General features: G+C 46.3%; 1 protein-coding gene across 2 annotated transcripts in view; it reads right to left on the bottom strand.

Moving 5' to 3' along the window:
• Window positions 1–22922, bottom strand: part of ROR1 (receptor tyrosine kinase like orphan receptor 1) — a 147620-nt gene that overhangs the window by 21402 nt on the left and 103296 nt on the right. For both annotated transcript variants that reach the window (XM_069023613.1, XM_069023614.1), the window contains exons 3-4: window positions 14378–14665; window positions 12910–12940 (exon numbers count right to left, since the gene is read on the bottom strand). In XM_069023613.1, coding sequence (XP_068879714.1) covers window positions 12910–12940; window positions 14378–14665 — 319 coding nt within the window. The remainder of the gene's footprint in view (window positions 1–12909; window positions 12941–14377; window positions 14666–22922) is intronic.

Here is a 22922-nt window from a genome sequence, read left to right as displayed (position 1 = left end):
TGCTTTAACAAAATGCAGCATGTTCTCCTCAAGAACCTTCCTAGGAGTTAGGCCCGGGCGGGAACACGGCGCTTTCCCCAGCAGCCTGGGATTGTCGGGTTTAGGAGCATCACAAACTTGGGCTGGGGCTAAATCCAAACCCTCTTGAAGCAGCTGCTCTCACTGAATTAGTTGGTCAAGCCTAACAACTGTGAAAACATTGGGAGTTCACAAAAACTGCAGGTCCATCATAAATCCAGCCCCTGCCAGACACACGGATTCCTCAGCTGGGAATTGCCAGGGCTTTCAAGGGCGTCACCACTGATATCAGACTGGGAATGGCCTGTGGAAAAGATCCTTCTGCAGATAAGAAACTCCTCTTAAGACAACAAACACAGGGAAAAGCTGCTCCAGTGGAAATGAAGAGCTGTCCCTCCGTGCCCTCATGGAAATGGGATAAGGCACGGGGAGAGAACCTGTTTGTTTTCCTTCAAAACATTTTCCCTCTCTCCGGGGGCTGCACAGACCTGAGTGAAGCAGCCACACTCCAGGAACCACCCTGGGACCAAACCACTCCTATTTCATTAGCTAGGGCTGGAATATTCAAAATGTAGAGCCCAATTTTGCACATTTTGATCAGCCTTGAGAAGGATGCCCAGCCCTAAATTCTGGTAATCATGCTTTGAGGAAAGAACTGTGTAAAAATGGCATTTTTCTACTAAAAAATGGGACAAATCCCTCCCAAAACTTCAGTTTTTAGGAAAAAAAGCAAGCAGTCACTGCCTTTTCCTCCTTTTAAGAGTGAATATGTTCCAACACACCTTCCTGCCTGTTTTCTGGAAGCTGCATTAAAATAATTATTAAGTAAATTCTAACCCCTTTTTCTCTTTCTTTTCCTTTTTTTTTTTTTTGTTGGAAACTTCTAATTTTTCAAGGCCAACCAGTTTGAAACTCTACAAATTTTAATTGTTTGTTTGCAGTTTGCAGAAAACATCTAAACCACTGTCCCTTCACAGCCTTTTTACAGCCAATAATTGGTATTCAAGGTGAAAAAACCCCACTTTTCACCCCTCATAACAAGCACGTTTTAAAATTCATGTGGCTGAAAATGCACAAATTTTTCTGGACTTGTCTAAGTTTTAGGATATGGAATTTATTGGTATTTCCCAACACATAAAACGATCCCAATTGCTTTATTTAGTTGTGTTTTATTATTCCAGTGTGTCAGCAACTGAGAATAGGAATCCCCTTGAGGTTTGCATTAGAAGGAATTATGTTAATGTGCCACTGGGACCGGATCACAAATTTTTAAGGCATTTTACACATGATTATTTGGGGTGCTTTGATGCAAATTATATTCAGGGTGCTGTTAACATCCAGTCTGCCAGACTTCCTACCTGTGCCACCAACATTTCAGCTGCAAATCTGAAATTAATTGGGATTGATAAGCTCCAGTGCATGGTATGTCTGATATTAATGCATTCCCCAACCAGAAAAATATTATTTAAGATAACAGACCTGTTTCTAGAACTTTGTTTTAACAACATCTGTCCTGGCACACTCGAGAAGTTGTGCTGGATCAGATTTAAAAGCTGGGTTTTATCTCGGAGTAGGTGAGATGCTGGCTCAGATCAATACTCACTCTTATCGTGGTCTTGTAACACAAAACATGTATTTTGTAACTGCATAAAAAATTCAAGGAGGATTAAGCCAAACATGGTTTAAAAGGCAGGCCCAGCCCCCATCCATGCAGCAAAGCCATTTGGAGTTGAAAATCAAAGGAAACTCTGATATTCCTACCCCGCTGCTCCTTTGATCCAGCCAAGGAACTTTATTTTGGCAAGACCACGATTGCCTGTTTTGTCTGAAATGCCAAGGATGGAGTAACAATCCATGTTATTCATGGAAAATACAGAGCTGAAACCCATGGAGTTCCTCCAGTTTATCCCCACACAGCTGAGATCGGACCCTGAAACAGCTCCTGATGCCCCAAACAGCTCCCAGTGCAAAGCAAACACTCCCCAGATCCTTCCCTCACATTTAGCATTGCTGGAATAAAAATTTTCTCTCATTATCTCTTGCTCCTTCCCAGTCTCCAAAAGATGGGATATTCCTGGAAGGGCAAATCCTCACTTGATACTTGTGCCTGGGCTGCTTTGTACCCATTGAGGAGGAAAAACTGACACCACCAAATTTTAAATAAATGCTGAAAAATTACCATGAGGAGCAGAAGTCAGACAAGGAGATTTCCAAAACTATCAGAGCTGCCAGCAGTGCAAAAGAGCCTTTGTGATGCTTTCAAGTCCAAGATGAAGAGTTTCTGCTGTAATTCATATTTGTTTCTCACAAGATGGAAATGGTGGAGCTGTCACCAATAATGCAGGGTTAAAGACATTTATTTATCATTTAAATGCAATAAAATAGTTTCTGTTCCAAAAGTAGCTAAAGAAGCCACTTGAGAGGAATTACTGAAGCCAAAGCTTTTAAACACAGGCAGGTTGAGGCAATTTCCATCCCAGAACTGCAGAAGAAACCTCTCCATGATCTCTGCAGGGTACCCTGTGCTGTCCGTACTCACACACATCCTGGGAAAGCCCAAATCACTCCACTCCTGTTTGCTTTACACCATCCAAGCCAAACCAGTGGAATGGCTGGAATGAAGCCCAAACAATCCAGGATTTGAGGTGGTGACAGAGCTGGGGGCAGTTCCCAGGAGTTTATGGAAAAGAGCCCTCTCAGGGTCACTGTGGCAGAGTCAAGAGCAGGGCTGTCGAGGGAACAGTGGTTGTGTGTTTAGGATCCTAAAGGGGGATTCTGACCTCACACAGCAGGAGCATGATGAAATCAGATAAAATCAACATGAGACTTTTTGTTTTCCAAGGATGTGCCCCAGTTAACTGAAAATCACCAGAACTGAGCCGTAACACACCCAGAAGAAGTTCTACAGCAGTGGGGACTGCAATGGTCTCTTCTCACTTTAAACCCTCCAAATCTCTAAACCAGCTGGGACCCTTGAAAGGGGACTGGCTTGCAAAGTGTTCTTGGTGCTAATTGCTGGGCAGAACTGTGGCAAGAGAATGTGCCCATTCATCTGGAGCAAAATCAGGATGGAGAGAAAATGATTTGTTTAAAGTAAATTCACCGCCACAAGAAATTTGGCTGGAGCACTATGGCAGGGTAACATTTGTGATTCATTTTTGCTGGGCTCAGGCACCAGTAACAGCATCCAAATACCAGCTCAGATGATAAGTGCTTTCCTTCCTCACCCAGGTAACCACACATGTTTTCCTGTTAACAAGATCAATAAACTTGACACACTCAGAAATGGATGATTAACTCCTTTTACAGTATTTGAGGTGGCCCGGGGTTCTTGCTTTGAACAGCCAGAGCTGGAATGTCAGGAGTGGTTTTAATTATCAGGATAAATAATGTAACACCTTATAATCTTCTCCCTCGAACTGCAGGACTCTGTGATGGAGTTACACAGACTGGGAGTGAGTAGTAACTGCACACAGGCTGGCTGAACAGCAAAGTTATCCTTGTAGGAAAACTCATTCCCAAGGTTTTACACCCTGTTGAAGTCATGAAAGCCCCCTGGGTCAATACAGATTTATTCCTACTTTTAGTGTTCTTACTAGGCTGAATAAACATTTGCCCCAACACTGGTTCTCCTAAAGGCTGCAGAAGCCTGGAGTAAAACCTTAACTCAAGCTTGGGATGGGTTCAAATGGAAAAAGAATAGGTTTAGTGGGATATTGGGCAGGAATTCCTCCCTGTGAGGATGGGGAGGACCCGGCACAGGGTGCCCAGAGAAGCTGTGGCTGCCCCTGGATCCCTGGCAGTGCCCCAGGCCAGGCTGGAGCAGCCTGGGACAGTGGAAGGTGTCCCTGCCCATGGGATGAGCTTTAAGGTCCCTTCCAACCCCAACCATTGCATGATCCTGTGAGGGAAGGAAGCTCTGCAGCTGCCCAGCTCCCAGCTGGGACAGAGATTTCCAGAGACAAGCTGAGGTCCAGCACTTGGCTCTGGATCCCAGCCTGGGATGTCTCACCAGGCAAAAAGCAAAGGCTTGACACCGAGTCTGTCTGAAAGGGGAGGAGAATCCCAAACTGCCCAGGGAAAGAAAGGATTTACATCGAGAGGGAGATGACTTTTCATGTGGGTGAAAGAACGCCGAGGACAGGAAACAAATCCATCCCACAGAGCCACAGACGCTGCCTCTCCCCCTCCCAGTGCCCTGTGCTTTCAAGACTGTAATTATTATCATGATTCCTACTTTTTGTTCTCCTGAATAACTCCTACCACAAGCAACCGGAGCTTTCACTACTGCAATGTTTGAAATGTTTCATCTTAATTCATTTTCCAGCCCACTGGTAGCAAGGCTGGCAGATAAACCAAAAACCTGCTTGAAGCTGTGCCCAGAGCTGAGCTTTGGATCTGATGAATCTCCAGCAGATCCCTCAGTGCTCCTCCTTTCCTTGGTTCCCCCTCAACACAAAATCAAAAGAGCAGAAGAGGATCTGTTTAAGGAATATCAGCAACAACTGGGCACTGAAGTAAAAGAACAAAATGAGACCGAGATTGAGATTTGCCCACTGAGGTTTTATTGCTGGCTTGTGTGAGAGATTTTACTGCAACCACAGAAACATTATAGGCCTTTAAAGAGGATTTTCCTCATAATGAAAGGCCTTGTGGCACAGGGGAGCCTCGTGCACCTTGGAGATGACCTCAGATATTATAAGTGGGTTCTGAAAAGTGTGAGTAGTTCTTTACTCCACCCTTACACCCACCCACTTCCACGGCCCAGGAAGGTTCTGGAGCAGCATTCGGCCTCCAGACGCTGCAGGGCTGGAAATAAAACAAGGACTTGGAAACACGCTTGTTCCATGTGAGAGATGCCCCATTTTTTCTTTCAGAATATCATGATTAAGTCACCATTTCATTTGCCAGTGTTCTGACTCAGTTATGCTGAACTCATGACAGCCAGGCACCATTTTACATCACAAGCACCCAGGTTAGAGAATCATTTCCCTTCTTTCCTCCTCCACCTACAGCCCTTCCCACCCCTTCCCAGGAGTAAAATGCAGGGCAGTAGAGGCAGTGGGGACCAGAGGAACTCAAGCCATGTGTTCTCCTGCAGCACTGAATCCTTGGAGTGACTGTGATCCCACCACAAGCTGGTGGGCAGGGAAATCAAGGACCTTGCTTTCCAATCCTCTAGGTTTTTGTTGTGCTTTGTTTTATAACTGCTTAAGGCAGGCCAGCAAACCCCCTGAACAGAATGGAAAGCTCCCAAAGCCTGGGACTGAGGTGAATTTTCCATTAGAAAATACAATCCTTGTCCCCAGAACAACAGTCCCCACCTCTGTCTTAGCAACTCTGCAGTGAAAGGCCACTGAAGAAGGAACTGGGTTGGATTTACACTCAAATAAAACAACAGATCAATAATTTTCACATCCTGTGTTGTCTGAATTACAAGAAAAACCAGGTCTAATCCCACATGAATTAGAAACTCTCTAAAACATCATTTTTCATTTGTCCTCTTTGAGGACAAGACACACATTCAGGTCAAGTCCTTCCAAACCCAACCAGCACAAAGCCAGGCTCTGCTCAGCCAGGACTGAAACCTGACCCAGGCCAGGATGGCTGAAATCCATTGTTACTGTAATATTGTCAGATCTTTCCTCACAGCCTTCAGGCTCAAAAAAATCCCACTAAGCCACTTAAAATGTCCTTCTGATTAGAGCTAAATGAGATTTTTTTTTTGATTAAAACTGTCTTAAAGAGCAAACCTCGCCTCCTGAACGCTGGAATGCTTCACAGAAACCCAGTGGTTTGGCCCAAAGTGCTGCTGCAAGCTTTTAGCAGCTCCACAAGGGATTTTAGGGCTGGCTTCAAAAGAGCTGTTACCTGGAATGACCACATGAAATATGGGAAAACCAGATTATGCCTCTGCTCTGAAGCAGAGCCAGCATCTTCCTCCCCTCAAGTGTTGCTGGGTTAGGGGCTGTGCAGTTTTTATTTTCTGAGACAAATGCCTGATGGCCTGAGCTTTGTTTCAACAGGGAATAAAAGCAAAGTCTGGAAGTTCAGAATGTTTAATCGAATCCAAGAGTTTTGTTTCCAAGCAGGCTTAGCTGCAGCCTTAACGTGGAGCTCAGGAACACAGGTCCCCTGTCCTGGGGGGGTGAACTCCTACCCAGACAACTTCTGCAGGGAGAGCAGTGGGAAAAAGGCCTCTGGGTGACATTAAGGCATTAATGGGAACAATATTTGGCAGGTCAGACTGTTTGGTTTAACTCGCAAGACTGGGTTTATTATTAGTCAGACCCAGACTGCCAACTGGGCTCGATGATATTTATTATTTTTTACAACAGTTGAAGAATATCTCCATGAACACAACGGCCTGGAGGAAATGATCAGCAGAAGTAATGCAACTTTCCAGCCTTTCCTGATTTATTTTTTGCCTTTCTGTTGTCAAAAACTTCAAAATGATCCTCATGTTGCTCCTTTTTAAATAAATCAGGAAAGCGGGCACAGAGTCTGTAACTCAGGGTCAAATTATGTCATCCCAGGATTTCTTTAGTGCTGTGGAAAGACTGATAACTGGGATATTCAATTAGAGAAAGGAAAATTTATCCTATATCTGTACTTCACTTATCAGTCCCCTTGGAGTCATAGAATTATAAAGCTTGGGAAAAATCCTTGAGTCCAATGAATAAACAGGATCCTGTGAGGGATTTGAGAGTTTCCTGGATCCAGTGTTTAAAAGGGCAGTAAGGTCTTGATGGACATATAAATATGAATATAAATAAAGTCATTGATATATAAATAAAGGCAATAAAGATAGAATGACAGCATAAATGCCTCTTTCAGTTTTATCCTCAGCTCTCAACTCCCTCAGGCTCTGGGATCTGGCCACAAACCCCACGTGCCAGGCCCGGGAATACTGACAGTGCAACTGGGTGTGTGAAAGCCTGGTGGAAATAGAAGCCCCAAACTCCTCAAATACTGACTGCAGCATTGCACAGGGTCCCTTCCACACTGAACATTTATTCCCATGTGGAGCTGCTATGGGTGCTCCTGCACAGAAGGAAAACAAAGCCAGCTCTTCAGCAGCACCCTGTCTTCTTCCCTTTGTGCTGCAGAAATGCATTGGGGAGCTCCAGCTCCCCAGGTCCCAATGCACCTCACTCCCTTCTCCCTCCCTGCTTAAAAAAATATTGACATCTCTGTAACTGATTTGTTTTCAGATAATTCAGCTCCGGCTCCACGTTGTGCTGGGCCTTCCCCCCGTGCCACGTGCGCACAGGAGGGGTTTCTGTTTGCACTGCCCGTAGATAAGGGAACACTTCAGCTGAAATCTGCAAAAATATTTATCAGACACCCTTTTAAAAGTCAAAAGCACTTTCTGAGCTCAATCTTTCACCAAACTCCAGGCCAATTTCTTTTCTGTAGACTTGCCACAGCATAGCAAAATGCAGTTCAGGCCCCTTCATGGCAAAGAACGTGGCTGTTTGCAGCACTGCTCACATGAAAAGCAGTGGGTGATGCAGGGCCACAGCAGACAGGAACAGTTGGATGTCGGGAAGGAATTGTTCCCTGGGAGGGTGGGCAGGCCCTGGCACAGGGTGCCCAGAGCAGCTGTGGCTGCCCCTGGATCCCTGGCAGTGCCCAAGGCCAGGCTGGACATTGGGGCTGGGAGCAGCCTGGGACAGTGGGAGGTGTCCCTGCCCGTGGCAGGGGTGGGAATGGATGAACTTTAGGTCCTTTCCAACCCACCCCACCCTGTGATTCCATTCCCTATTTTGTTTCAGGCCCCTCCTGCAATAGTTTGGGCTGATTCCCCCAGACCAGGTGTCCAGAGGTCCTTCAGCTGCACCAGCTCCAGTTCAGGCCCCTCAAACACACCTTAAATCTTACTGTGCCTCAGATTCCCACATGTCTGGGAGATAAGAGGAGGTAAAGAGGCACAGGACCCTGGGATTCCCAGATAAGGTGTATATTTAGCTACCTAAGTACCCTGAGGTTGATAAAACACCCTGGAATAGGCTCTGTAGCCAATTGATTTCATACAAGACACAACTGTGACTTCCTAAATTCAGTATTACATTTACCCAGAGGTTTTCAGTTCTTTTTGCTTGCTCAGGAAAATCCAAGAACTTGACTCCCAAAAACCTGTGAACGCTGGTCCCTCAGCAACCCCTCAGCAATCACCTCATTGTCCCCAGTGCCAGAGCAGAACAATCCAGGGAAAAGGTGAGACAGTGGCACAAGAGATAAGTGTGCAGCAGATCAAAGACCCAGTGGAGAGGACAAGGCCAGCTCTCCCTGGAAACATTCCCATTCCAGCCCTGGCATGCTCCCAGCAGATAACCTGCCTGAGCCCCTGGCAGACGGAGGGAGTATTATTTTCCCTGGGATGAAGTCATGCAGCAGGACGTAACGTGGTTTGTGTCAGCATCAGCCACTCAGGCTCCAACCCTGCACCATGTGGGGTTTCTTTTTTTCCCCCAAATATATTTATATTGGCCTCTGCATGGAATATCCCACTTCAGGCTTGTGTCTCAGATCCCACAGGCTGTAGGAACGAGCTGTTGCACCAGCACACAGCAGGACTGTAAAAGATCCCACACCAAAACGCCTGGGAATTGTGTCCAGTCCTCATTCAACATTTCCATCACTGAACAGCAGGAGGGAGTTTCTGAGACAGCCACAAAACGTGGGACGGGCTGGAATTCCAAGATTCCAGGAGTCAAACCTGGCACCCAGAGTGCAGGGACATCGCTCTCAGGATGCTGCTGGAGCAGCAAATCTGTTCTGGCCTCTTTATTGGCATTTTTTCCTCTCTAAACTTTACCTTCTGTGGCCAAGAGAGGAAAGTCTCTGTGTTCCTCTTTGAAATCCACAATCACACACACAGTTGGCCGAGCCTCACCTGGATGCTGGCCAGTGGTTACACATTTTCTTGTTGCAGGAACCATGCTGGCACACAGAGCCACTGCACAAAAGATCTGTTTTACTCAAAAACCCAGATGTGTTTAGCTGAAAGGAAACAAATAAATAAATAAATAAATAAAAATCTCAATCACTGAAAAAAGAGGATGGGAGAATCCAGGGGGGAGCTGTGGTTTCACAAGCCTTGCAAGCTATTTCTGGGAATTGCAAACCCCATTTCATTTCATGAATCAGATGCTCCTTAAAGTTACAGCCCTCTCGTCTCCTCTTCCCCCTCTCCTCGTTCCCAGTGGTTAAATAAAGAACAAAACAATGCCATATTTAGGATATTTATATATAGAAGAAGCTCCACGAAGAACAAAAGGACTGTTCCAGAGGAATATTGGCACCAGGATGTTCATATTCCACTTGGGAAGTGCCAGTCCCTGCCATACACATCCAGGTTAAACCTCTTCAGAACATGCTCATGACACAATAAATTAATAATAAATACAGAGCATTTTCCTGCACTCTTCCCACTGGGTTACACTCCAGCAGGGTTTTTCCAGCTCATTTTTACACCAGCCCATGTAAACTGGCATTTTCCTTTTCTCTCTCACCACAGCTCTTGTGGAAGTTCCTGCTCCACCACCTCTAATTTCAGTGATTTGTGCCCAGGATTTCTCCTGCAGTGGGCGAAGTTTGGGACAAGCACAAAGCCAAGGCTCCAGGTAATGGAAACAATAGAGAATGAGACAAAAAGAACAAAAAGATTGGGCACAGAACCATTTCCCAGGCTTCTCTCATCCCCAGGAATCTGCTGTGCTCTGACCTCATTCTGTTCCAGTTCTGATCTCTGCAGCCAGACCTGAGGTGAAGACCTTAAGGGACCAACCTTGCCATGGATGATGGATAAAAAGTGAGTTTCAAAGGGATGTGAAGCACAGGAACTTTAAAAATAATGTTAAAAATCGGGAGTTTTGGGAAATTTCGAGAAGCAAGGGGGCTACAGCACAAATTCCTGGTTTAGTGGAAGGTGCCCATGGCCATGGGTTGGAATGAGATGATCTTTGAGGTCCCTTTCAACAGAAACCCTTCTGGGACTCTGGGATGTGTGATAGATTTGTGTGCACAATACCCAGACACACGCAGAGCAGTGCACAAACACACTCTGCCACATGAGTCAACCACCAAAGTGCTCCCTTTGATCTTCCCAAAGTTATCCCATCCACCCAATCTGCGTTTGCATTGAGAGATCCCATGGATAAAAGATGGAGCTACACCAGCTGAGGGTGGCCTTTTCCAGCCAGAGCTCACTGACCTCCCTGCCCCTCCCAGACCCCTGCCTGCTGTGGAGGTGCCCTTGACACCATCCACGTGCTGGAAACTATTCCAGAGCTCCAGCTGGAGAGCCTGGAGCTGGCTCCTGGGGGCACATCTGGATGTGGGACACTGGCATTCACACCCTCCCCAAATTCCCTGAGCTGCCTGGAGCTGGCACTGCATCTGCAGCACCCAAAGATAAAAGAATGATTTATTTATGGAGCACGGCTTGGGCTTGTTGGGTTGGGGTTTTTTTTGAAAACAAAAGAACCTTCTCCCAGCTAGGTCAGAGCAGTAGGGCAGGATCATGGAATGTGGTCCCAAGGGTTTTACAGCCGAGCCTTGTCCAGCACAGGAGAGTTAAAGGGAGGATGTTCAGGGCAGGCAGTGCTCCCCACCCCAGCAGTGCCTCGGGTTCCCAGTGTCCTCAGGGACAGCACTGCTGCCTTTGCTTTCCTTTGCCTCAGACTCGTTTTCAAATCAGACTTTTGGCTCTAACAGAGCTTAGGGAAAGCAGCAAGAACAACACACATGAATTGCTGTGTTATCTACCCCTGCCTGTCTCCTTTTAAAGAAATCATTGTTTCACCTTCCCATTTACACGTGGCCCATCTGTTTTGCTGCCATCACATCGGGGCAGAGCTCTGCACCTATAAATTCTGGAAGGAAAAGTGCTGAGTGAGTGGGCATTTTTAAAAACACTATCCTCAAAGGAAATCTGTAAATGAACAGAACCTTCCACTCGTGGCTGACTGATAAAGACAAGGGAAAAGCAGGCTCAGCTTCCGAATTTTATGACCCAGCTTCCAGACTATTCCCAAAGAAAGTGTTTCCCCAGAGGGAGGATGATGAGAGAGATCAACCAGGTGCTTCATCTCTCACCCTGGAGCTTGAAACTGGCACAGCTGGGCTTGGTTTTCACACACAAAAAAAGCAGAAAAATGAATTTCATTGCTACAAATTCATTTTTCAACTTGCACAGGGAGAAGACATGTGAGTCACACAATCCAATCCCCAGGATTTTCTTTGCATGGAAGGAGCAGCAAACACAAAGGACCAGAATTCGAGGCAATTTCCCTCCTGCATTTCACAACATTTAACTGAAGTATGATTAAATATCTTTTTTGGTTACAAAATTATAAGGCACAGCTATAAAATCTACTACTAAAGAGGACATTTCCCTTTCTTTTCCTTCTTTTCACCTTTTCACATCCTTTCTGTGTATTTTAGCTGGCTACGTTGTGGTCTTTTTTTTTTTTTTTTTTGAAGGGCAGCAAAAAACCACCAAAGCCCTGCCAGAAAGGAAAAATAGGAAAAAAGGCTCCCAAATGTATTTTGTTTTAAAAAGTGAGGCAATCCTGAGTGCTCTAGACAGTGGAACTCCAGCCCAGCTCTCTGCTTTCTGTGCTCACACTGCTCTCACGTGGGTTCTGACCACCAAGGACGTGTTGTTTAACCCCACAAATTTCAGAAACCCCAAACTAGGTGGGAGCAGCACAAAATCCCCATTTTCTCACCTCATTCATTAAATCTCCAAACTGCTGAAGAGCCCAACAGCCCCCGAATCCCACAGCAGTAGGAAACCTCCCTCCCCAGAACACCACAACCACCAAACAGAGCTGAAATCCCAGCAAAGAGCTCCCCTTCCAAAACAAACTCCAGGATTCCAGGGCAGGCACCTTCACAAGGGAAGATAAAACCACATTTTCGGCTGTTTTTCCATTAGAGGGCATCCTACAACATCCTTTTGTGGTCAGAGGCTTCTCCTCATTTGTATCCTCTGCAATAGTTCATGAAAGATTTCCATAAGGAGCCAGGAAAATTCACACCCCCAGGTTTTTGCATCCTTTGTTATCGCATTAATTGCATTAATAGATTAACTTTCTGTTTTAGTTGGTTCTGTGCTTCTCTCCCCTCACCAGGAGAGGTGGATTTTCAATATTCTTCCACAATGTGAGATGTGAATAAACTGGACACAGCACCACAGAACTGCTTCCAAACCTCAGGACAGTTGGAGATCACACTTGAAATAAGGATTAAGGGGCTGCAACAGGTGAGCAGGTTTGATCAGGTAGTTTGAAATTAGAGATAAAAGTGAATATTCTCAAGAACTGCCCACGACAGAAGCTCCACTGCCAAAATACAACGTGGGAAGTGCTCAGACCCAGCAGCAGGAGCGAAACCTGAGCTGCAGGACACAGGGAGCTGTGGTACAAACAGCCACTGCTCCCACCCACCTACTCAATCTTTAAAACCTCAGGCTTCAGACAGTTTACTAATGCAGGTACAGAGAGATACAGACACAGTTTACGACCCTTCAAATCAGCAAGAAGCCCCTGGGTAGTAAAATCTGCTTGCAGTGATAAATATTTTCCAGCTTGGGCTGTGACATGGATGAAGTACCTGTAGGTGCACTGAAATCACTTCACAGACTGAAGGCACCAGAGGATCTAAAGGTAATAATATTGGAAATTAAGAAGTCTGGGGTAAGAAATAGGAGTTGACACGATAACATGAAAATGTAACTGTGAGACAGATAACTCAGTTATAATAAATTACTGACTTAAAGCAGAATGCAAAAGTGCTCCTGTCACACCAAATGACAAATGAACTTCTGACTGCTGAAATGCAAGATTAATGAATGCACACAAGAGACATGAAAGGACTTACGAGGATCCCGGGCTTGCTGTTGGCGGGGGACCTGGAAAAGTGACAGAAGAAAAACAGTGTGATGAGTTACGGCGAGGTAGCAAGCAGGGAGCTTTTGAAAACCTTTTAAAAGATAAAAGCACCAGCCTGTCATGCTGGCTGTGGTTTATGTAGTTGAACAGAGGAGTGGCAGCCCCTCAGCACCAAAGACAAGCCTGTGTTGGCTGCAGAACACGACACGAGGACAATAAACAGGTGAGGAACTCACCCTCCTCTTGAAACTGCCTTAGGAGAACATCTAATGATGAATTTCTTACCAGAAATCATAAAACATGGGAGATTTATGAAAAAAGACTACGAAACTCATTCACATCCATCATCCTTTGTGTGTTATTTGTCCAGTTCCAAAGAGGATTAACCAGGACTGTGTGCAAATATCTTCATCTCAGTGAATTATTTCCCCCTGACCGTGGAGGAGGAGGAGGAGAAGACACACAAAACCTGTTTCTTGTTTGGAATCTTCTGAGTGGTAGGATCAGCTTTGAAGGCAGTTATCTCAATATAAACTTGCAAGAATGAGTGCTTATTTTCCCTGACAGGTATACATGTGTCTCATCACAGGCCCTCAGTCTGCAGCACCAGCTGAAATTTCTCACCCACCAGACACAGAGGTCATTCAGGCACTCCAGAATAAAGGAGTTTTCCTCCTCTGGTCTGAATCCACCCAGGTATTAATGGGGGGCTCAGGCTGGAGCAAAGGAGGCTCAGGGGGGACCTTGTGGCTCTGCACAACTCCCTGGCAGGAAGGGGTGGCCCAGGGGAGGTCGGGCTCTGCTCCCAGGGAACTGGGACAGGAGGAGAGGAATTGGCCTCAAGTTGCACCAGGGGAGGTTTAGATTTGATATTGGGAGAATTTCTCCTCCAAAACTGTTGGAACAGCGTGCCCAAGGCAGTGGTGGAGTCACCATCCCTACAACTGTTCAAAGAATATGGATGTGACACCTGGGACACGGTTTGATGGTGAACATGAAGGTTGTGCTGGTTGATGGTTGGACTCAATGATCTTAAAGGTCTTTTCCAACCTGAACATTCCATGATTCTATGGAAGTACAGCTGTTCCTACACTCCCATGGATCCAATTAGTTGGGAAACCTGTGGATGGGGTTAAAAGGGCAGAGGACAGACAACAGGGTCCAAAGTTTCTCTCAGGGGTATCCAATGGCTCCTCAGCTTCCCAGACCACTTCTCCAAGCTCCATCCCAAGGAATGTTCCTGCCCTGCCACTATAACACCCTCCCTGGGAAGCAGAGTTCCAGCCAGCCCACGGATTCCTGGGCTCTCTGCACAACCTGGGTTTAATAGCTTTAACAAATTTGGCTTTTCCATCCTGACCAATTCCCTGATACCACTACACCAGTGCGCTGATTTTCCCTGGATAAACTCTTTCTCCTAAGTAAGAGTTGGAACAGCTTAAGAGGAGAAAACTCACCAAACTTTACAAAGAGCACCCCAGTGGTGGAGACCGTCCTCCTGCCGTTGGTGGCCACGCACTGGAAGTAGCCGGTGTCGGTGGTGTCCAGGTTGCGGATCCGCAGGCGGGATCCGTAGGGGGTGGCTCGGAAGGAGATCCTGCGGGGCTCCTGCACCACGGGAGCGTCGTTCTTCAGCCACCTGACCGTGGGAGGGGGGTTCCCAGAGACTTTGCAGTGCAGCTCCGCCGTCTGGCCCAGGGTGGTGGTGATGTTGTTCATGGGTTCATCCAGCGTCAGGAAATAATCTGGGATTGGAGAGAAAAGAAGGAGAATGAAGAACTCCAGAGCAGGGAATGTCAGTGTGGAGAAAGCTCCTGCTTGTCTTTGGAAGGGACACAAAGGAAGTGGATGTCAGGTTTCCCCTCTGCTGTTTCAACATCTCCTATTTGGCTTCATTCAGCACAGGAAAAACACTGCTTCCCTTTTTTCTTTTCTTTTTCCTAACCAATAAACATGAAGAACATCTCAGAACTCCAGTTGTTCATTTTGGTGCTGACCTGCCTCTGCTCATGCTAGAATCCACAAAATACAGGAATATATGAAAAGAATCATTCGGAAGTGAAAATCCTGTTATCCAGAGAAGCTGTGGCTGCCCCTGGATCCCTGGAAGTGTCCAAGGCCAGGTTGGATGGGGCTGGGAGCAATCTGGGATAGTAGAAGGTGTTGGGGTTGGAATGGAATGAGCTTTAAGGTCCCTTCCAACCCACACCATTCCAGGATTCTGTGATCCTGTCTCCAAGCCATCTTCAGTGACTCACAGAGCAGAGCAGACCGTGTTATCCATGGTTTTGTAAGCACCAACTGCAGAGATGGGGAATAAGGATCATACTGGGAAAAGGAGACTGTGTTCTCACTCAGTATTTCCAATACTAAGAGTACTGAAGATTACCTTCAATCTGAAATAGGGCTCATGACTGAAAAATCAAATTAAATTTAAATTACGAAGATGAATCTCTCCCAGTCCATTCCTGAGTATTGCCTTCTCCTGTCAAGGGCTATTTCACCGGGCATCCTTCAGGAAGAGGCCCATTCCCAGTTAACTGTATGCACCATTTGATTAATTCCTTTAAAGGCAGGGAGGGAGATGGATTGGGAATGGAATCCTCAGGCTTTCATCTCCATGTCAGAGGTTCAAACCTAATGGTGGTCATTAGTGCCCAGAGCCATTATCAGCTGCTGGCTGTCCCAGCAGGGTGGCCAAGGAATGAGAAATCCCAACTGCATCCGGCTCCTGAACTCTCAGAGCCAAACCAGGAGGTCAAGAAAAGCCAGAACCAGTAAGTGAACTCGGAATCACAGAATTATTTGGGTTGGAAGAGACCTTGGAGCTCATCCAGTTCCACTCCCTGCCATGGGCAGGGACACCTTCCACTATCCCAGGTTGCTCCAAACCCCGTCCAACCTGGCCTGGGACACTGCCAGGGATGGGGAATACTTGAATTGGTGCTGTGCTGCTTTTGCTCCACCACTCTCAGGTCCATGTGGAGTTAACTCCAGCAAGAAGCCTTCCCAAAATTGTGAAAAAACCCTCTAGCACGTTCCAAACCAGCTCAGCCACCCAGCCTGCCTGAGTAAGCCACTTCCCTAATTATTCCCTTAATCTCGGCTTGCCCAGCTCCTCCCTTCATTATGGTTTGTGTGGAGCAGTATCTCTTGCCTTTGTTTTCAATCTGTTTAGCACACAGCTTACCCTGTATTTGCACAGCACTTTGAACAAGGCATCCCTGTCCTCACCTGGTCCCAGGAGCCATTTGGGACAAACATTTGGCACAGAGGCCCTGACCACAGATATTTTTTTTCCACATATATTTTTTCAATTAAGTTCGAATGTGCAGGTGTGAAACTGTGCTTCTGTCAGGGAACAAGGGGCAGGATGAGAGGGAACAGCCTCAAGTTACACCAGGGGAGGTTTAGATTGGCTATCAGGGAAAACTTTTCATGGGAAGAGTGGTAAAGCATTGGAACAGGCTGCCCAGGGCAGTGGTGGAGTCACCATCCCTGGAAACGTTTAAAAAATGTGTGGAAGTGGCAATTGGGGACATGGTTTAGTGGTGAACATGGTGGTGGTTGGACTCAATGATCTTAAAGGTCTTTTCCAACCTGAACATTCCATGATTCTGTGGAAGTACAGCTGTTCCTACGCTCCCATGGATCCAATTACTTGGGAAATCTGTTGATGGAGTTAAAAGGGCAGAAGACAGACAACAGGGTCCAAAGTCTCCCTCAGGGGTGTCCAATGGCTCCTCAGCTTCCCAGACCATTTCTCCAAGCTCCATCCCAAGGAATGTTCCTGCCCTGCCATCCTAACACCCTCCCTGGGAAGCAGAGTTCCAGCCAGCCCACAGATTCCTGGGCTCTCTGCACAACCTGGGTTTAATAAAGCCCCACTAACAGCCTGGGACTGCAGAACCACAGTTAATTACCCAATGTAACATTTCTGTACCACAGCCCTTCATACAATTCCTGATAATGTTCTGGAGACTGCCTCCGACATCTGCAGCCTAACAGGGAGAGAAACACAGCCCTGGGATGGGTTGGCTGACAAACAGCACAGTGAGCAGAATGTTTTAAAGATCCTGAGGAATAAAGGAGAGGCAAATAAAGGAGTAAGGATGGAGGGCAGGTTTCCAAAGCCTGGATTTTGAAGTATCAGTAGAAATCGTAAGTCAGTGAAAAAGTGTGGATACAACACAAGAGCTATGGGGCAACTTCTCTGTAGGGACCAAGAGAAGTGGCCTCAGCCTCAGGAGCTGCTGACTCCTCTAATTGTTCTCCACCTTCTCCATGAGCTGCTGCAGAAACACTAAAACAAATTCATCTGCTAAACTCACCCTAGATTAGTCCTCAAATCCATACATTTAGCATCTGAATCATAAACCAGATCAAGCAGCTCACCTGAGATGAGATTTAAACAGGGCAGGTTTGAAGCATTGGGAGCTGTGTGAGATGTTTCTCATGGATAAAGCAGTTCTGGAATGAAAAATGAACTCCCAAGAAACCTTGGATTGCTACAGAGGCACACAAAATGATGAGCATCCCTTCCCTGGCATGCACAAAGCTCATCCATCGCTGCCCTTGCCTGGTGTGGAGGGGCTGGAGAGAAGCCTGGCTGTATTTTTATTGTCTCTGGCACCTTCCAAAGCCCATCAAAGGAGAAATTCTGTGTGAATTCTGTGATTCCTCCCTGTGAGGGTGGGGAGGCCCTGGCATGGTGTTCCCAGAGCAGCTGTGGCTGCCCCATCCCTGAAGTGTCCAAGGCCAGGTTGGAGCAACCTGGGATAGCGGAAAGTGTCCCATGGCAGGGACGGAACGGGATGAGCTTTAAGGTCCCTCCCAACCCAAACCATTTCCCCATAATTAATCTGACAGTCTCCTGCCATCCAGCAGCTCTCCAGATGGAGTTGACTCCCTCTGACCTAAAGAAGAATTTCTTAGAAAAAGGACAGTCCTCGTGTACTGGGAATGAACCAGGCTGGTGGCACTGGCCTTTGGAAAGTCTGAGTTTAATCCTGGCTCTGAGCACTCTTGGGTGAATCAGCTCAGCTGTGATTTTTAGAAGAGCCAAAGGGAAGTAGACACCCAAAGCCAATCAAAGCTCACATGGGATTTGTGCAACTAAGGCCTTTTAAAAACACCCTTAAACCTTTTGGCTCGATGTCTCCAGCCATAAAGTGAGGATAATAATCCCTCTTACATCATGGGGAGGCTGCTATGTACATTAATGAGATAATGCTCATAAAGCACTTTGAAGGTGAAAAGTGCTATGCTGGGATAAGCACTGTTATTATATTTTAAGTTAAATCTCAGGGTTTCAAGCACAGAACAAAAGCCTGTCCATATTTTAGAGTAGCACTCTATAAAAACATTTGGGAAACGTTTTAATTTACAGGAGTATGGGAGAATAGCCTGAAAGAGTTCTAAATAAAATTTAGCCCACCTATAATTTAATAATAGTCCAACTGATTTTTTTTTAATTTGTAAAAACAATTTACTGCTGGGCCTAGACCCTGAATGCCAAGTTTCAGCCCACAGAGAGGTTTTTTTTTTAATGGCTGAGTTATAAACCCTTGAAAAATGCTGACAGCCCCTTTACTAGAGCAGCACTAGCGGGTGCCCTATAATGAACTTTTAAATGACTTGAGATAATATCTGGAAAGCCAAGCCTGAAATATATTTCTGGGTTTGAGTGGTTGCCAAGGCAAACACAACACATCATAAGTCATCCTCATGATTCTGAGCGCATAAATTGGAGACACTGCATATAAAACCCAAATATTAGGTATTCTTCATGGCCAAACTTTGTGCTGGTTTGATGTTACAGAGCAGCAACAGCTGTGCAAGGACGAAATGTAGAGCGTTGCACGTCTCCAAAGAAGAAAAGTGTCTGTATTTCCACAGCTCTGCCTTGACATTGTTAAATAGGAGCCTGCCCAGTCCTAATAAATCCTCTACTATTCTACTGCTTTTAAGTGGAACCCAGGTGGCTTTCAAAATAAAAGCTCGTCCTGGCCGGCCAAGGAATGTTAATCTGCTCTGTGACCACACAGTTACTCTGTCCTAAATTACCACAGACACATCTTAGAGCAGTAACACCCTCTTGGCTTGCAGGAGGAGTTTGTTGGCCACAGTGAGACCTTTCCCCCCAGCACCGTGTGTGCTGCATGTTTCTGATTTCACAAGGTGTTTAAAGCACGATGGGGATGCAGGATTAGACCCTGGAAGGGTCATTTTATGAGAAGAGTTGTTGTTTCATTTATCCTTCTCTTTCTGCCCTTCTGATCTTTTGGAATATTCAAAGAAAAGCTAAAATTAAAGTCTCTGCTCAAGCCTAAACCAGCTTTAATCCAGGTGCACCAGAGAGGCTGGTGAGCCAAGTTCCTTCCATTACAGGTGGGAAACAACACAGCTCTCTGCAAAGGAACATCTCCAGACCTTTCCTCAAGCAGCTGTAGGGACACCTTTTCCAGCTGCTGGCCTGGAGAAATCGTTTCATTCTGGACTTGAAGATTCAAACCTGCAGCAGAGAAAGCAGAACCTGACCTGGCTGGAGCGAGGCAGTGGGACACCAACATTCCAGGCTGCTTGTTGCACTTATGGAACCCTGGAATGGTTTGGGCTGGGAGGGACCTCAATGATCAGCTCATTGGAAGGGACCCTTCCACTAGACCAGGCTGATCAAGCCCTGTCCAACCTGGCCTTGAATTCTCTTTGTGAACTGAAAGGTTTGGCAGCTCCCTGGTTCTTTGTCAGTGCACGCACTGGAAAAATGCCCAAAAGTGTCCCTGTCAGTGACTGCAAAGAACACTCAGTGATTGATAACAGAGTTGAAAACCTTTATCTAAAGGGAAAGAACTCTTGGCCACACCAGAGGGGCTGACACACTCTGTCCCATTTCATGTATTAGCCTGGAAAGCAGCATTTTCCTCCATCCAGAGCCTTGGATTGTCCACGAGTCCAGCGTGGTGCCACACCTGGACATGCTCCATACTCACAAATATTGGCACTGGCACTGAGCTCAGTCCCTTGGAAATTTTCCACATGGAATAGTTGTCTTTGGAGAAGGTCAACAACACAGAGCCCACCCAGCCTGAAGATGCCAGAGGGGCTTGCTGCCTGCTCCATGAAAAAGAAGGAACCAGCAGGATTTGTGATGGAAGCGTGGCCATGCACAGGGCACGTATCTCTCTGTTGGGAAAAGGATTCACCATGGATTGCTGGATCTGCCCATAACTCACAAAGGAAAACAACTCCCCATGGGTCTGATCACCAGACCTTATTATTAAAAGAGGGTAAAAGGAAAACTCCCCCTTGGAATTTCACTTATTTTAAATGAATAAAAAAGAGGAGTGACTGTGGGAGGGAAGAGATGCCACACTCAACCCGTGATTTGGCAACTCCTGGAGAGTATCAGGGTTAAAGAAGTCCAGATAATCATGTGGAAATATCCAATGTCAACAGTCTTGGGACAAAAGGAAACCCTCTGCTGCCTTTGCTTGCCCAGATTAATTCCCAGTGGGTTTCCTCAGCGATGTGCAGGGTCAATCTGGGATGCACATGGAAGCTCTGTCCTGGACTTTCCCTTCCCAGACTCCATCCAGAGGGTTCAGTACCACTCAGGATAACTCCCTGAGCTCAACCAGGCAGGGCACAGCTCGATGGCTTTTCAGATCTCCCCATGTGACTGTCACTGGGATTCTCAGAATTAATTGTTATATTCTGATAATTGGCAGCTTAGAGATGGCGCTGGGCTTGTGGAGGGAAACCAGACTTCCAAAAAATTATCTGGAACCTGAATCCCACTGCTTTTAGATGGGAACTGGACACCTCACTGCCCTCTGTGAACTCTTGAGATGCATTTGAGAGTCACATCTGCCCCTCCTTTCATGAGTCACCTCTGAGGTTTAAGGACAGATGTCTCGGAGGTCACCTTGAGGGGAAATGAAGCTTTTCTTTACTCAGGAACTGGTTTTATAGCTCAAGTAGGAAACCTCTAAACTTTATCACCAAAAAAACCCGTGATTTGGAATAGGTAAATACATGTCCACATCCAGCTATAAAGCCAACTACTGAAAACCATCAAGGGATTTTGTTGTCACTTTGGAAGCTGCTCTGCAGTAAAGAGCCACAATGAAAAACTCCAGCATTAAAGGGAGGGTGTATGGAAAGGTCTGTGCCTCAAGATTAATGCTGTGGAGTCAAAGAAAAGCTGTTATTTCTGACATCTTGACATAGCATCACTTTAGGATCTGGTTCTTATTAGCCCTTTCTGTGCCTTTTAAAGGTCTATTTTTTTTTTCCACCAAAAATGTCAGGAAATTTGGAACAGAAATGTACAATAAAACACGTCCCCTGACCCTCTGATCTATCAATCTTTCAAATAAACAAAGATAGCTGGATGAGCCAGGAAAAGGTTATTATATATAGTTACCTTATGTATAATGGTCAATATTCACTGCACACACTCAGATTGTATAAAAAATCTGATGTAAGTGAAGCTTTTTGTGAAAGATTTTTGCCGTGAAAGCCCAAAGTTACTCAGGGTGGTTTCATTTTCAGGCTGTGTTCTGTGACCTTCGAATTTCACACCCTGTATTATTTATAAATGAGACATTCAAGAAACACAAATTCTCAAATAAAAACGTGCACTCCGTCAGTGGAAAAGCAAACAAAAGGAGCTAATGTACTGTGGCTAAAAAAATTTTCAAACAAAGTAGCAGCAATTTACTGCCCTGCTACTAACAGGACCCCACAAATCGAATCAGAACCCTGAGCCCCATCAGGGGAGCTTGATTTACCCCATATCCCCAAGATAATAAAGACAAATAAAAAGGTAAATTGTGCATGAATGTGAAAGCTGTAATTCTTCCCCTTTCAGCACACGTATCAAATTCGCATCCCGTGATTTCAAAGGAGAATCTGGAATCTCTAAAGGACCGGGGCCAAAGGCAGGAGGCCTCGATCCACCTGGTTTTCCCCACGTTTGGTTGTGTTGATGTTGTTGAGGATGTCATTTGCCTAAGAGTCAAATTCTCCCTGGGAGATCACCAAGATTTTCCCTCTAAGAACTCCCAGCCAAGTCTTTTCCCTGCCTGGAAGGACATGCCAAGGTGGCAGCTTCAGCCTGGGTTTGTCAGTGAGGGTGGCACAGCTTTCCCTGGGGAAGGCCCCAGAGCTCCATGAGCAGCCAGGCTGCACCCCAGGATGCCCTGCAGACCTTCCACGGCCTCCTCCTGTGCTGCAGCTGTTGTCCAGCCCTTCCAGGGAATATTCTGCCCACACCAGGATCTCCAGGAAGTTCAGGACACGCAGTCCCAAATGCTGCACCTCTCCCATCCCTGGTTTTGACCCTCCACTGTCATTTTCTGCTGCGGATCCCCAGACCAGCCCAGGGAAGAGATCCTTGATATGCCTTTGAATGTTAAGGATAAATCCCAGCTGGACCTTAAACTGTAAAATCCTGACTCCTGCTGCCAAGCTCTCCAGGAATGTGGAGGGAGCACCATGGGACTGGGAAGTGCTGCCACACAAGCTCTGTGCCCCACAGAGGCAGTGGGGAGCTCAAAGCCTGGGCTTGGGACCATGGATGTCTGGAAATGGAAACAGTTCCCAAGCTCTGACCCATTCCAAAGCTTAATACTTGTGTGCCAGAGCTGATAGGCCATGAAATGAAAAGGAAAATAGGCAAAAACTCACAGTAATGGCTTTCTTTGGAAGCTGAAGGACCAAGGGAAGAGCTCCTGGGAGGAGGAGGAACCAGCAACAGGAAATGTGCTGCATCCCAGTCCCAGTTCCCTCAACTCCAGCTCAGCCACAGCCAGGACACATCCCTGTGCCTCTGGAGGAGGCTGCAGGTGGGAATGGGGGCACTGGGAGGGCTGGATCAGGGGAAGCTGCAGGGACAGCATCATTCTCTTACCAGCCCTACAGAATGAACGGCCACTGGAGCTGAGTCCTACCCACAATTAAAATAATATTTCAAAGCTGTCTCTTTCTGGGCAAAGA

Source organism: Aphelocoma coerulescens, chromosome 8, assembly GCF_041296385.1.
Source record: "Aphelocoma coerulescens isolate FSJ_1873_10779 chromosome 8, UR_Acoe_1.0, whole genome shotgun sequence".
Classification (NCBI taxonomy): domain Eukaryota; kingdom Metazoa; phylum Chordata; class Aves; order Passeriformes; family Corvidae; genus Aphelocoma; species Aphelocoma coerulescens.
This window is presented reverse-complemented; position numbering and strand designations above follow the sequence as displayed.